The sequence below is a fragment of the Lethenteron reissneri genome, chromosome 62 (assembly GCF_015708825.2).
Source record: "Lethenteron reissneri isolate LAM-NWPU_2019-01 chromosome 62, ASM1570882v1, whole genome shotgun sequence".
NCBI lineage: Eukaryota > Metazoa > Chordata > Hyperoartia > Petromyzontiformes > Petromyzontidae > Lethenteron > Lethenteron reissneri.
In genome coordinates, this window is record NC_083840.1 from 3184420 (window position 1) to 3201498 (window position 17079).

Sequence of the window (17079 nt, forward strand, 5' to 3'; positions counted from 1 at the left end):
TCACTTACCCACTCACTCACCCACCCACCGACTCACTTACCAACCCACTCACCCACCCACCCACTCACCCACCCACCCACTCACCCACCCACCCACTCACTCACCCACCCACTCACCCACCCACCCACTCACTCACCCACCCACCCACCCACTCACCCACCCACCCACCCCTTTGACGTGCTTGGGAAATCTACCCGTGCCTAGCCGGCTCGCTCTACTCCCATTGCTAACGAGAAGGTTTTCCTCATCGTTTTGACAGAATCAAGAGTGGCATTCGATTTAAACGGTGCAGTCGCGACTGGGTATTGGATGATGCGAGTGAGGTGGGGGGGGGGGGGGGGCGAGGAGGGATGAGGGGGGGGGGGGGGGCTCGAGAGCGAGGGGGGAAGATGCCGAGGCACGTCCGTGGAACGTATCAAAATTAATTGGCGAGGTTGCTTTGTCACTGTTGTTGTTGTTGTTGACAATTTGCGGTGAATAGTGGGGGGGGGGGGGCGGGGGGGGGGGTGGTGACAGTGGGGGGGATGGGGACCTCCTGTGTCTGTGAAACATCTCGTGGAGAAGCGCCGACTTTGTCTTCGTGCGAGAGAAGAAGAAACAGAAACGGCGAAGAAAACCGCGGGAAACAAAAATCCGTCGATGTTAAAAACAGCTCAACGGCTGTGATTCTGGGGATAAATATTGTCATTGTGGCCGTTTACGTTTCGCTATATATACACGCGTGTGTGTTGGTGCGTCTGGGTACACGTACACACACGTACACACACGTACACACACGTACGTACACTTATGTACATGTACGTACACACGTACGTATGTACACGTACACACGTACACACGTACACACGTACACACGTACACGTACGTACACGTGTATGTACGTACGAACACGTACGTATGTACACGTACGTATGTACACGTACATATGTACACGTACGTATGTACAAGTACACACGTATGTACACGTACGTATGTACACGTACGTATGTACACGTACACACACGTACGTGTGTACACGTACACACACGTACGTGTGTACACGTACACACACGTACGTATGTACACGTATGTACACGTACGTACGTGCACGTACACACGTACGTGCGTACACGTACACACACGTACGTGTGTACACGTACACACACACGTACGTGTGTACACGTACACACGCACGTACGTGTGTACACGTACACACGCACGTACGTGTGTACACATACACACGCACGTACGTATGTACACGTACACACGCACGTACGTATGTACACGTACACACACGTACGTGTGTACACGTACACACACGTACGTATGTACACATACACACACGTACGTGTGTACACGTACACGCACGTACGTATGTACACATACACGCACGTACGTATGTACACGTACACGCACGTACGTATGTACACGTACACACACGTACGTATGTACACATACACGCACGTACGTGTGTACACGTACACGCACGTACGTATGTACACATACACGCACGTACGTATGTACACGTACACGCACGTACGTATGTACACGTACACACACGTACGTATGTACACGTACACACACGTACGTATGTACACGTACACACACGTACGTATGTACACGTACACACGTACGTATGTACACGTACACACGTACGTACGTATGTACACGTACGTATGTACACGTACGTACAATGCTCCCGCAGGCTTCATGAAGCAATGAAGTCCTGGGAGCTACAAGCGCGGGGGAGGGGGTGCGTGGTGGGCGGGCAGGGGAGGGAACCCAATCATTAACGCTAGATTACAACCAATCTAACTTTGTTTTGCATCAATGTTTTTCTTCTTTAAACGTTTAACTGTAAAACTCAACCTGCCACTCGTTAGAGGGGGGGGGGGGGCAGGCAGGGCCCCTCCCTCCCTCCCTCCCACCACCACCCTCTCTACCTCTCCCCAAAGATGAGAAGAGCGTGTGTGTGCGTGTGTGCGCGTACGAGCGTGTGTGCGTGTGTGCGAGCGTGTGTGTGTGCGCGTACAAGCGTGTGTGCGTGTGTGCGAGCGGTTTGTGTGCGTGCGATCGAGCGTGTGCGTGCGTGTGTGCGAGCGTGTGTGTGTGCGCGTACGAGCGTGTGTGCGAGCGGTTTGTGTGCGTGCGATCGAGCGTGTGTGTGTGCGCGTATGAGCGTGTGTCCGAGCGTGTGCGTGCGTGTGTGCGAGCGGTTTGTGTGCGTGCGATCAAGCGTGTGTCCGAGCGTGTGTCCGTACGTGTGCGTACGAGCTGTGCGTGTGGTGTGCGGTATGTACATGTGCGTGCGTGTGTGCGTGTGTGTGCGTACGCGTGCCTGTGTGTGTGCATGTGCCTGCCTGTGCGTGCGTACCCGTGCCTGTGTGCGTGCGTGTGTGTGTGTGTGCGCGTGTGTGTACGTGTGTGTGTGCGTGCGTGTGTGTACGTGTGTGTGTGCCTGTGTGCGTGTGTGTGTGAGTGTGTGGTGTCCGCTACTGCCCTGGACTGGACACCATCACGGCGATGCCGTTCTGCTGTAAGTGCGCACGCAGCATCGTGTTCTTGTTCCGGAGCTCTTCCACCTGCCGGGCGACAGGGCGGCAACCGGCAAACGGGTCAACAACGAAGCAGCAGCAACAACAACGCACCATAGACTCAACACGCGTTACGTTGTTGCGTTACGTTGTCGCGTTGTGTTGTCGCGTTGTGTTGTTGCGTTGCGTTGTTGCGTTGCGTTGTTACGTTGTTGCGTTACGTTATTGCGTTGCGTTGTTACGTTGTTGCGTTTTGCGTTACGTTGTTACGTTGTTGCGTTACGTTGTTGCGTGTGTTGCGTTGTTGCGTTACGTTGTTGCGTTGCGTTGTTGCGTTACGTTGTTACGTTGTTGCGGTACGTTGTTGCGTTACGTTGTTGCGTTACGTTGTTACGTTGCTGCGTTACGTTGTTGCGTGTGTTGCGTTACGTTGCTGCGTTGTTGCGTGCGTCACCTGCTGGCGGAGCAGCTCGTTGTCCATGTGGAGGCGTTCCGTCTCCTTGATGTTGTCCACTGTACGTTGGTACGTTACGTTGCGTGCGTGTGTTGTTGCGTTACGTTGTTGCGTGTGTTGCGTTACGTTGTTGCGTTACGTTGCTGCGTGTGTTGCGTGCGTCACCTGCTGGCGGAGCAGCTCGTTGTCCATGTGGAGGCGTTCCGTCTCCTTGATGTTGTCCACCAGCTGCTGCTGCGTCTGCCGCAGCTCCTGGATGTAGTCGCACGCCTTGGACAGGATGCCGCCTTTGCTCTGCTCCTCAACGTTCGCACACACACGGGAGCCGGCACGGGGGAGAACCTGAACACCACCGCCACCCACCACCACCCACCACCATCACCACCATCACCACCACCATCACCACCACCTTGCTCTGCTCCTCAACGTTCGCACACACACGGGAGCCGGCACGGGGGAGAACCTGAACACCACCGCCACCCACCACCACCCACCACCATCACCACCATCACCACCACCATCGCCACCATCACCACCACCATCACCACCACCTTGCTCTGCTCCTCAACGTTCGCACACACACGGGAGCCGGCACGGGGGAGAACCTGAACACCACCGCCACCCACCACCACCCACCACCATCACCACCATCACCACCACCATCGCCACCATCACCACCACCATCACCACCACCTTGCTCTGCTCCTCAACGTTCGCACACACACGGGAGCCGGCACGGGGGAGAACCTGAACACCACCGCCACCCACCACCACCACCATCACCACCATCGCCACCACCACCACCATCACTACCATCACCACCACCATCACCACCATCATCACCACCATCATCATCGCCACCATCACCACCATCATCACCACCACCACCATCACCATCACCACCACCATCACCACCACCACCATCACCACCATCACCACCACCATCACCACCATCACCACCACCACCACCATCACCACCATCATCACCACCACCACCATCGCCACCACCATCACCACCACCATCACCACCACCACCATCACCACCACCATCACCACCATCATCACCACCATCACCACCACCACCATCACCACCGCCACCCACCATCACCACCACCAACCTCTCCCACCCCCCCACCATCACCACCATCATCACCACCATCACCACCATCATCACCACCACCCACCACCATCACCACCACCTCCTACCCACCCACCCTCCTCCCCCAACCCCCCGACCACCACCTCCCACCCCCCCACCACCCACCACCTCCCACCCACCCACCATCCTCTCCCACCCCCCCACCATCACCACCACCCACAATCACCACCATCCCCCCACCCACCATCACCGCCACCGCCACCCACCACCACCCCCACCCACCCCCACCACCACCATCATCATCATCACCACCACCCACCCCCACTATCATCATCACCACCACCGCCGCCACCATCGCCACCACCACCACCTCCGAGCCCCACCCACCCACCACCGCCACCTCCCACCCACCCACCCACCACCGCCACCCACCACCACCCACCACCACCCACCACCACCGCCACCCACCATCCTCCCCCACCCACTAACCACCACCTCCCACCCACCCTCCTCCCACCCTCCTCCCACCCACCATCACCACCACCTCCCAACACCCACCGCACCACCACCACCACCACCACCACTCACCACCACCACCACCACACCACCACCACCACCACCCACCACTCACCACCACGCCACCACCACCACCACCACCACCACCACCACACCACCACCACCACCACCACCACCACACCACCACCACCACCACCCACCACTCACCACCACCACCACCACCCACCACTCACCACCACCACACCACCACACCACCACCACACCACCACCACCACCACACCACCACCACCACCACCACCCACCACTCACCACACACCACACCACCACACCACCACCACCACACCACCACACCACCACCACACCACCACCACCACACCACCACCACCACTGCACCACCACCACACCACTCTCTCTCCCCCTCCCCTACCCCCCCACTACACCACCACCACCCCACCACCACCACTCTCTCTCGCCCTCCCCTACCCCCCCCACCACACCACCACCACCCCACCACCACCCCACCACCACCACCACCCCACCACCACCACTCTCTCTCGCCCTCCCCTACCCTCCCCACCACACCACCACCACCCCACCACCCCACCACCACCACCACCGCACCACCACTCTCTCTCGCCCTCCCCTACCTCCCCCCCCACCACCACCACCACCGTCACCGCCGTAGAGACGCTAGCAGCGTCGGGCTAAAGGTGACGGGGCGTGCGTGGAATGGAGCCTCCTTCCTGGAGATAAGCGGGTGAATGGTAATATAAATAATATAAATAACGGGAAGCGATCGGCGGTGCCGATAGGTGAGCGACAGTCGCGACGTTCAGACTCCTAAGCGTGGCGGCGTCTTCCGTGTCGCTTTGTAAATCCATCCGGGGTGTTCGTGGCGTGGCGTGGCGAGTTGTTGTTGTTGTTGCTGCTGTTTCTCTTCCACTAACCCACGTCCCTCCGGAGCATTCACTGGGGGGGGCTTCACAAGAAATATTGCGACGCTTGCGACGCTTGCGACGCGCTTGCGACGCTTGCGACGCTTGCGACGCTTGCGACGCTTGCGACGCTTGCGACGCGCTTGCGACGCGCTTGCGACGCGCTTGCGACGCTTGCGACGCTTGCGACGCTAGCGATGTTTGCTCGATCCGGCGATTGCCACTGAGGCCGGCGAGGGCTGCGGTTCAACTCCAGCCGGCATCCCGGTCGAGCAATCAAGCCGGCTACCCACGTTTTACATCACCACCATCATCATCACCATCATTATCATCATCATAACCATCACTATCATTATCACCATCATCACCATCATCATCACCATCACTATCACCACCATCACCCACCATCATCACCATCATTATCACCATCATTATCATCATCATCATCACTATCACCACCATCACCCACCATCATCACCACCATCACCACCATCATTATCATCATCATCATCACCATCACTATCATTATCACCATCATCACCATCACCATCATCATCACCATCACTATCACCACCATCACCCACCATCATCACCATCATTATCACCATCTTCACCATCATTATCATCACCACCATCATCACCATCATCACCATCATCATCACCATCACTATCACCATCTTCACCATCATTATCATCACCACCATCATCACCACCATCACCATCATCATCACCATCACTATCACCATCTTCACCATCATTATCATCACCACTATCATCACCATCATCACCACCACCACTATCATTACCACCATCACCACCACCATCATCACCATCATTATCATCATCATCACTATCATCACCATCATCACCACCATCATCACCATCATTATCACCATCATCACCATCATCACCACCATCACCACAATCATCATCACCACCATCATCATCATCACCACCATCATCATCATCACCATCATCACCCGTCCCTGACTTTGCCTGCTGTAGATTTGGAGTTTGCGTGTCTCTCTCTCTCATCATCATCACGGTGGCTAGGAGATGTTAACTACCTCGCCTGGTATACAGGAGGTCGTGGGTTCGATCCTGAACATGACGCCTGCTGCTGTATATTTGGAGTTTGCGTGTCTCTCTCATCGTCATCATCATCACGGTGGCTAGGAGATGTTAACTACCTCGCCTGGTGTACAGGAGGTCGTGGGTTCGATCACGACCCTGACGCCTTCTGCTGTGTATTTGTATTTTGAGTGTCTCTCTTTCTCCCTCTCCGCCCGTGGTCGTGTTAATTTTCTCTGGGTCCTTCGATTATTCCCCTCCACATTTGGAATCAACGTCTGCGTGATGACGACGACGAAGATCATAAGCCGCTTCGTTGAGCTATCATGTGTCATGGCCAGGTCGCTTCCGAGAAAAAACAGAGCTACCTAGCTGCTGCCACCAAAGCATCATCAGCAACATCATCATCAGCATCATCATCAGCATCATCAGCATCATCAGCAGCATCATCATCATCACCAAATAGTTGTGTTCCCCGTCGTAAACTGCGGTCCAACTTGTCCCCCTTGACGTTGCCGGCAGCAACGGCTCATCATTTTAGTTTTGTCTCTCTCTCTGTGTGTCTCACTCTGTGTCTCTCTCTGTGTCTGTCTCTCTCCCTCTGTCTCGCTCTCTGTCTCTCACTGTCTCTCACTGTCTCTGTCTCTCTGCTCGGCACAGGTAACCCGCCGTTGCGAATTAGCAAGAGCACCGACAAAAATCGTGGGGGGCAGGCGCCACACACGCACACGCGCACACGCACGCACACGCACGCACACACACGCGCACACACACGCACGCACACGCACGCACACACACACGCACACACGCGCACACACACACACACACAGGCACACACACACACGCACACACACACGCACACACGCACATACACACACAGGCACACGCACACGCGCACACACACACACGCGCACAGGCACACACGCACGCGTTGTGGGGGATAAGTAACAAAGACACGCGCGACTTATCGTGTGTTATCAGTTGTCACTTTGAGGTCTCCCTCTCTCCCGCCCAAAAAACAAAGACAAAGATCCCCCGTATAGCCTGAACAGACTGCTGGGGCAAGTGCTGTTAGCGAGCACCTATGAAGGCCGGAACGGCACACGAGGGGGTGGGTGGCCAGCACCACGCCCGACCGCCTTTGTCTCCCCAGTGGCGATGTTTACACACCGCACCACGTACTCATTTATGGCTGAGTCGACCTAGGGGAGGCCCAGGACCGGTTCAAATAATCGTCACCGGTGATGGCCGTGAGCGGGAATCGAACCCGGGTCGCCGGGTTCGTAGCGCAGCGTAGCGCTGACCGCTGCACCACCGCTCCCCCCACACACACCCAGACCCTCCCAACCCACCATCCCACCCAGCCTCCCCTCCCTCCGAGACCTGGGCAGCAATAATATGAATATTGATAACGGTGCGCAGAGAATGCGATCATCAATCAGTCGGGACGCGAGACCATCAGATAGGAGGACGCTGTTTCGGCGCTAACGGCACAAGGAGCATACGTACTTGCGTGCACGCGCGTACAGACGCTGAACAACCACCTTGCACTCACCCCCGTAGATTTGCACCGACCAGTAGACTCGCACTGCCCATAGACTCAACACTGCACCGTAGACTCAACACTGCTCATGGATTCAATACTGCACCATAGACTCAACACTGCACCATAGACTCATCACTGCACCATAGACTCAACACTGCACCATAGACTCATCACTGCACCATAGACTCAACACTGCACCATAGACTCAACACTGCCCATAGACTCAACACCGCACCATAGACTCAACACTGCACCATAGACTCAACACTGCACCATAGACTCATCACTGCACCATAGACTCAGCACTGCACCATAGACTCAACACTGCCCATAGACTCAACACTGCACCATAGACTCAACACTGCACCATAGACTCATCACTGCACCATAGACTCAGCACTGCACCATAGACTCAACACTGCCCATAGACTCAACACTGCACCATAGACTCAACACTGCACCATAGACTCAACACTGCACCATAGACTCATCACTGCACCATAGACTCACCATAAGACTCAGCACTGCACCATAGACTCAACACTGCACCATAGACTCAACACTGCACATAGACTCAGCACTGCACCATAGACTCAACACTGCACCATAGACTCAACACTGCACCATAGACTCAACACTGCACCATAGACTCAACACTGCACCATAGACTCAACACTGCACCATAGACTCAACACTGCCCATAGACTCAACATGCACCATAGATCAACACTGCACCAACTTGCCAGAGACTCAACCTGCACCATAGACTCAAGCACTGCCCATAGACTCAACACTGCACCATAGACTCACACTGCACCATAGACTCAACACTGCACCAAAGACTCAACACTGCACCATAGACTCAACACTGCACCATAGACTCAACACTGCACCATAGACTCAACACTGCACCATAGACTCAACACTGCACCATAGACTCAACACTGCACCATAGACTCAACACTGCACCATAGACTCAACACTGCACCATAGGACTCACACTGCCACCATAGACTCAGCACTGCACCATAGACTCAACACTGCACCATAGACTCAACACTGCACCATAGACTCAACACTGCACCATAGACCTCACACTGCACCATAGACTCAACACTGCACCATAGACTCAACACTGCCCATAGACTCAACACTGCACCATAGACTCAACACTGCACCATAGACTCAACACTGCACCATAGACTCACACTGCACCATAGACTCAACACTGCCCATAGACTCAACACTGCACCATAGACTCAACACTGCACCATAGACTCAACACTGCACCATAGACTCACCACTGCACCATAGACTCAACACTGCACCATAGACTCAACACTGCCCATAGACTCAACACTGCACCATAGACTCAACACTGCACCATAGACTCAACACTGCACCATAGACTCAACACTGCACCATAGACTCAACACTGCACCATAGACTCAACACTGCACCATAGACTCAACACTGCACCATAGACTCAACACTGCCCATAGACTCAACACTGCACCATAGACTCAACACTGCACAGACTCAACACTGCACCATAGACTCACACTGCACCATAGACTCAACACTGCACCATAGACTCAACACTGCACCATAGACTCAACACTGCACCATAGACTCAACACTGCACCATAGACTCAACACTGCACCATAGACTCAACACTGCCCATAGACTCAACACTGCACCAGACTCAACACTGCACCATAGACTCAACACTGCACCATAGACTCAACACTGCCCATAGACTCAACACTGCACCATAGACTCAACACTGCACCATAGACTCAACACTGCACCATAGACTCAACACTGCACCATAGACTCAACACTGCCCATAGACTCAACACTGCACCAGACTCAACACTGCACCATAGACTCAACACTGCACCATAGACTCAACACTGCACCATAGACTCAACACTGCACCATAGACTCAACACTGCACCATAGACTCAACACTGCCCATAGACTCAACACTGCACCATAGACTCAACACTGCACCATAGACTCAACACTGCACCATAGACTCACACTGCCCATAGACTCAACACTGCACCATAGACTCAACACTGCACCATAGACTCAACACTGCACCATAGACTCAACACTGCACCATAGACTCAACACTGCACCATAGACTCAACACTGCACCATAGACTCAACACTGCACCATAGAACTCAACACACTTGCAACCATAGACTCAACACTGCACCGAGACTCAACACTGCACCATAGACTCAACACTGCACCGTAGACTCAACACTGCACCAGTAGACTCAAACTGCACCGTAGACTCAACACTGCACCGTAGACTCAACACACTGCACCATAGACTCAACACTGCACCATAGACTCAACACTGCACCGTAGACTCAACACTGCACCATAGACTTCAACACTGCACCCATAGACTCAACACTGCCCATAGACTCAACACTGCACCATAGACTCAACTCAACTCACTAGACTCAACTGCACGTAGACTCAACACTGCACCATAGACTCAACACTGCACCATAGACTCAACACTGCACCATAGACTCAACACTACACCATAGACTCACACCGCCTGTAGACTCACACTGCAATAGGCTCACAACTAAACACAATACACAACGCTACCATACACACTACACTACCATACACACCACCCTACCATACACACTACACGATGCATGCTGAACTTTTTTCGTACCATACATAGGCAACCATGCTCATTGGAGGTGAGCGATGGCGATGGTAAAATGATGAGATGGTAAAATTATTCGAAGCACACATCATATTGCATCACCATATTTGACCATCACTTGCGAGCATCACAGACGCACCAGTTAAATTGTTCATACTCTTAGGTTTTTTAGGTAAAGTCACGTAGGTAAAAAATTATAAGGAATAAAATAATAATAAATGAAAATAACTCAATTAAATCACGACGATTTTTCGATTTAAAGCTTCTTTCGTGACTGCAGGGATTCATCTTCTTGGTTCTTTCGGTAAAGTCACGTAGAAGGGAAATAATAAAATAATAAAAATAAAACATAATAAAATTTCGATTTAAAGCTTTCGTGACTGCAGGGATTCATCTTCTTGTTTCTTTCGGTAAAGTCACGTAGAAGGGAAGTAATAAAATAATAAAAATAAAACATAATAAAATAATTATCACGACGTTTCGGCCACAACGCAAGCAGCCGTCCTCAGGTGGAGAGCAGGTCTGTCGAGTAGACAGAGTCTGAGTTATTTTATTATATTATATGTTTTTTTATTTTTTTATTTCCATTCTACGTGACTTTACCGAAAGAACCAAGAAGATGAATCCCTGCAGTCACGAAAGCTTTACATCGAAAAAAAAGATGATGATGTTGATGATGTTAATGATGTTGATGATGATATTGATGATGATGTTGATGATGATGTTGATGTTAATGATGATGATGTTGATGATGATGTGAATGACTGTCTTCCCGACAAACCTTTTCTTCACCTGAGGACGGCTGCTTGCGTTGTGGCCGAAACGTCGTGAGAATTATTGAATGTTTTATTTTTATTATTTTATTACTTCCCTTCTACGTGACTTTACCGAAAGAACCAAGAAGATGAATCCCTGCAGTCACGAAAGAAGCTTTACATCGAAATCTACTAAGCGCTTTTTCACAGGAGACCTGCTAGAAAAGCCCCGTCTTCGTTCAGCTGGGCCGGGCCTGCTAAAAATGGCGTTCTGGGATCTTATCGGCAAATAACCGCACCTTGATGAAACAAACTCTGCCAGGACAAATGTTGACTAAGGGGCATCTTTTATTCATAGGTGGAGACAGTGGAATGGAGGTCTGTTGCTGCTTGTCCCTTTAACCGATTTTGCGATGCGTTAATGAGTTTGCCGACAAGCTAAGGGACAAAACGTGATGTCAGCTAAGGCTCCATAATAGGCCTAAAACTCCTCAATGTACACGTGCTAAGATAAAGATCCCCGCAACAGTATAGCCCCTAACAGGCTGTAGGGGCAAGTGTTGTTAGCGAGTAGCAGCTGTGAAGGCTGGTGAGGGCACAGCGGTGGCTAAGAGATGTTGACTACCTCGCCTGGTGTACAGGAGGTCGTGGGTTCGATCCCGACCGTGACGCCTGCTGCTGTATATTTTGAGTTTGCGTGTCTCTCTCTCTCATCATCACGATGGCTAGGAGATGTTAACTACCTCGCCTGGTGTACAGGAGGTCGTGGGTTCGATCCCGACCCTGACACCTGCTGTTGTATATTTGGAGTTTGCGTGTCTCTCTCTCTCATCATCACGATAGCTATGAGATGTTAACTACCTCGCCTGGTATACAGGAGGTCGTGGGTTCGATCCCGACCCTGACACCTGCTGTTGCGTATTTGGAGTTTAGGTGTCTCTCTCTCTCTCATCATCATCATCATCACGGTGGCTAGGAGATGTTAACTACCTCGCCTGGTATACAGGAGGTAGTGGGTTCGAACCCGACCCTGACGATGCCTGCTGCTGTAGATTTGGAGTTTGCGTGTCTCTCTCTCATCATCATCACGGTGGCTAGGAGATGTTAACTACCTCGCCTGGTATACAGGAGGTCGTGGGTTCGATCCCGACCCTGACACCTGCTGTTGCGTATTTGGAGTTTAGGTGTCTCTCTCTCTCTCATCATCATCATCACGGTGGCTAGGAGATGTTAACTACCTCGCCTGGTATACAGGAGGTAGTGGGTTCGAACCCGACCCTGACGATGCCTGCTGCTGTAGATTTGGAGTTTGCGTGTCTCTCTCTCATCATCATCACGGTGGCTAGGAGATGTTAACTACCTCGCCTGGTATGCAGGAGGTCGTGGGTTCGATCCCGACCCTGACACCTGCTGTTGCGTATTTGGAGTTTAGGTGTCTCTCTCTCTCTCATCATCATCATCATCACGGTGGCTAGGAGATGTTAACTACCTCGCCTGGTATGCAGGAGGTCGTGGGTTCGAACCCGACCCTGACGATGCCTGCTGCTGTAGATTTGGAGTTTGTGTGTCCCTCTCTTCCGACTATCGAGAAGGGAAGCAGAGCGTTGCGGACGGCTGCAGAAGAGCCACCACCGCCACCACCGCCACCACCACCACCGCTGCCGCCACCACCGCCACCACCGCCACCACACGCACCGCCACCACCGCCACAACCGCCACCACCACCACAGTCACCACCGCCACCACCGCCGCCACCACCACCACCACACGCACCGCTGCCCACCGCGTGCACACGCACCGCCACCACCGCCACCGCCAGCACCACCGCCACCACCACCACACGCACCGCCACCACCACCGCTGCACGCACCGCCACCACCGCCAACCACACGCACTGCCACCACCGCCACCACCGCCACCACCGCCACACGCACACACGCGTGCACACGCTTGAGTGTACACACCTGGCCTGTCTTGCTGTTCTCCGTGACGCTGTCGGGCAGGATCTTGGAGAGCTGCACGATCCAGTTGTTGATCTTGTCCCTTCGGCGGCGCTCCACTGTTTGAAAACGACGACGACAAAAAACGCCGAAAATTACATTTCGTTTTTTTTTTACCACCGTTAATACGTTGGACGTGGAACAATATTGTGTGTGTACTGTGTGTGTACGGTGTGTGTGTGTACTGTGTGTGTGTACTGTGTGTACTGTGTGTGTACTCTGTGTAATGTGTGTACTATGTGTGTAATGTGTGTGTACTCTGTGTACTGTGTGTACTGTGTGTGTACTCTGTATACTGTGTGTGTACTCTGTGTACTGTGTGTAGTGTGTGTACTCTGTGTAATGTGTGTACTATGTGTGTACTCTGTGTACTCTGTGTGTACTGTGTGTACTATGTGTGTACTGTGTGTGTACTCTGTGTACTCTGTGTACTCTGTGTACTGTGTGTGTACTGTGTGTACTCTGTGTACTGTGTGTATTGTGTGTGTACTGTGTACTGTGTGTGTACTGTGTACTGTGTACTATGTGTACTGTGTGTACTCTGTGTACTCTGTGTACTGTGTGTGTACTATGTGTACTCTGTGTACTATGTGTACTGTGTGTACTGTGTGTACTCTGTGTACTGTGTGTGTACTGTGTGTACTCTGTGTACTGTGTGTATTGTGTGTGTACTGTGTGTGTACTGTGTGTACTCTGTGTACTATGTGTACTGTGTGTACTCTGTGTACTCTGTGTACTGTGTGTACTCTGTGTACTGTGTGTGTACTGTGTGTACTCTGTGTACTGTGTGTATTGTGTGTGTACTGTGTACTGTGTGTGTACTATGTGTGTACGCTGTGTACTGTGTGTGTACTGTGTGTACTCCGTGTACTGTGTGTATTGTGTGTGTACTGTGTACTGTGTGTGTACTGTGTGTGTACGCTGTGTACTGTGTGTGTACTGTGTGTACTCCGTGTACTGTGTGTATTGTGTGTGTACTGTGTACTGTGTGTGTACTGTGTGTACTCTGTGTACTATGTGTACTGTGTGTGTACTGTGTGTGTACTGTGTGTGTACTGTGTGTACTATGTGTACTCTGTGTACTGTGTGTACTCTGTGTGTACTCTGTGTGTACTCTGTGTGTTTCAAATGCGTGGCAGCCCTTGCACCGATGATGTATTATCGGTCAAAGTGCACCCCCCTCCCCCTACCACCCTCCACCATCGCCACCCTCCTCTGAAAATTCCGTCACAGTTCCTATGATCGCTGTTTCATTGCTTTCATGGCTTTATTTTGGTGATTTCGAAAAGTGTATTGGTTTAGCCATGTTTGTGTTGTTGTAGTACAGAGTTAGACTGATGGCCTTAATCTAAGTTGTCTTGTGGTTGTTGCTGTTGTTGTTTGTGTTGTTGTAGTACAGAGTTAGACTGATGGCCTTAATCTAAGTTGTCTTGTGGTTGTTGTTGTTTGTGTTGTTGTTGTAGTACAGAGTTAGACTGATGGCCTTAATCTAAGTTGTCTTGTGGTTGTTGTTGTTGTTTGACTTGCATCCCACTGGGATTTTTGCACAGTGTTGGTGTGTAACAGTGCTTTTTTTCTGCAATATTTTGCTGTCTTTTCTTGGATTTTCTGTTTGCACTCAGTCACAAATTCACTTTAAGATGTTTTTTTGTTCATGTTTTTGTTTGTTGTTTGTTGCGGTTGCACCCGATTCAAGAGCCGAATGGCTCACAGGGCTTGTACCTAATACATGAACTTGAACTCTGAAAACCGTCGTTCCCACGCATTTAGCGTCTACGTGACATTCATCGCCGAATCGCGTCGAAACATTTTCAAAACACTCCCCTCCGCCTCCCCACCCGTCCCACGCTCGTGTTGACGCAGGGTAACGTCAATACAGCAGGCGGCGGGGTGTGTGGCGAAAGCACGCACCAACACAACCGTGAAGAGAGGCTGAACTCCCAGGCGTTCGGATAACCGGCCGATGTTTTCTCCGGCTCAAGCTTTGCGCCCGGGGGCTCTTCTGGGCGACGCTGTTGATCGCTCCGGGCACCGACGGCTCGATTTCTTCAACGGCTTCGCCAAGCGACCGAAACCGCGGCGAACCCTCGTTAATTTGACACACGGGGGGCACTGGCCTTGCAGAACAAGTCAACATGCTGAATTGTGTGTAAGGGTACTTACACCCTATTCTAGATTTGAAGCTTTCGTGACTGCAAGGATTCATATTCTTAGGTTTTTTTCGGTAAAGCCCCAATATGTTTTTCTTCCAAATTTGCTTTCCAAGCTCTTCAAAGACAAAGATCCAACCCCCCCCACCACCCATATACCTTAACAGACTGTAGGGGCAAGTGCTGTTAGCGAGCTGCACCTATGAAGGCCGGCACGGCACACGAGGGGGTGGGTGGCCAGCACCACGCCCGACACACCTTTGTCTCCCCAGTGGCGATGTTTACTACACACCTCTACACCAGGTACTCATTTGAGGCTGAGTCGACCTAGGAGAGGCCCTGGATCGGTTCAGATAATCGTCACCGGTGTTGGCCGTGAGCGGGAATCGAACCCGGGTTGCCAGGTTCATAGCGCAGCGCACTAACCGCTACACAACCACTCTTCACACACACACACAGACACTCACAACAACCACAACCGCCATTCGCCACTAAGTGGCGGTGACGTCACCACGACGCTTGTGCCAGGCCATGTGCACCTTGAAGCTACAGTGAAGTGTCGAACACCCGCTGGCAGGAGGTCACGGGGCAGACCCAGCAGGTGCCACGGGTCGACTGACCGAGATGACCGAGATGACTGGCTGATGCACCACCTGTGCCCCCTACTGTGCCAACTTGCTGTGCTTTAGCGCTCCGCTCGTTGTTGTGAGCGTCGCTCCTCCGCCCTCCGTTGTTGTTGGAGGGCGACTGCCTCCAACTGCCCAGTAGAGTCCTTCACGAGCCTCCTCCTCCACAGAGGCCGATCTTAACACACTTATAAGCGCCTGCATAAATTATATCCAAAGCATTTGGATTTGCCCCGCAGACCAATGGGATTTACACCTCGGCCCCACTTCTGCCTCGCATCTTCATGCAGTTGCAGACAACAATTCCCGAGAGGGTTGGGGGCTCCACGCGCATCGCAGACGAGGCAAAGTCCGAAGCGACGGATCCGCACCGACGCTCCGACACGCTCCATCTCCGCCAGACCGAGTCGTTGCTTGAAGGTGTCTCGCGCCGCGCCGAAATTGGACCGTTCGGTACGGCAATTCGGCTCGTGGCGAATTGTTAATGCGCCGGGTCGGCTTATGTCCCGAAAGCGCAGCCGTGACAAGTTATCTCCGATTACGAATGATGAAATACCGAAACAACGATGTTTTAACGCGAATATTTTTTTGTTCTTTTTACCGGGTGAGAACCCCCCTTCAACCGAGCTGCTACGTGGATTTTTTTTTCAGAAGCGTCTCGGCCATCACAGATGACGGCTCGACAAAGGTTGGGCTCATCATCGATGT

General features: G+C 52.4%; 1 protein-coding gene across 1 annotated transcript; it reads right to left on the reverse strand.

Annotated features, from left to right (window-relative positions):
- Positions 1 to 1517: 1517 nt before the first annotated feature.
- Positions 1518 to 16763, reverse strand: LOC133358578 (upstream stimulatory factor 2-like). The gene is made up of 4 exons (XM_061576946.1): positions 16628 to 16763; positions 13560 to 13654; positions 3133 to 3261; positions 1518 to 2561 (listed from the first exon to the last, which is right to left on the reverse strand). The coding sequence occupies exons 1-4, from the start codon at positions 16761 to 16763 to the stop codon at positions 2472 to 2474; spliced, it is 450 nt and encodes a 149-aa protein (XP_061432930.1). The 3' UTR covers positions 1518 to 2471.
- Positions 16764 to 17079: the final 316 nt, after the last annotated feature.

What these genes read in the sequence shown, in the direction of transcription:
- LOC133358578 (XM_061576946.1), bottom strand. Translation starts at nt 16,763, where the DNA reads ATGGAGCGTGTCGGAGCGTCGGTGCGGATCCGTCGCTTCGGACTTTGC. An exon ending in GAGGCAGAAGTGGGGCCGAG is followed by an intron (nt 13,655 to 16,627) that starts GTGTAAATCCCA and finishes GTTTTCAAACAG; the next exon opens with TGGAGCGCCGCCGAAGGGAC. An exon ending in AGAACAGCAAGACAGGCCAG is followed by an intron (nt 3,262 to 13,559) that starts GTGTGTACACTC and finishes GTTGAGGAGCAG; the next exon opens with AGCAAAGGCGGCATCCTGTC.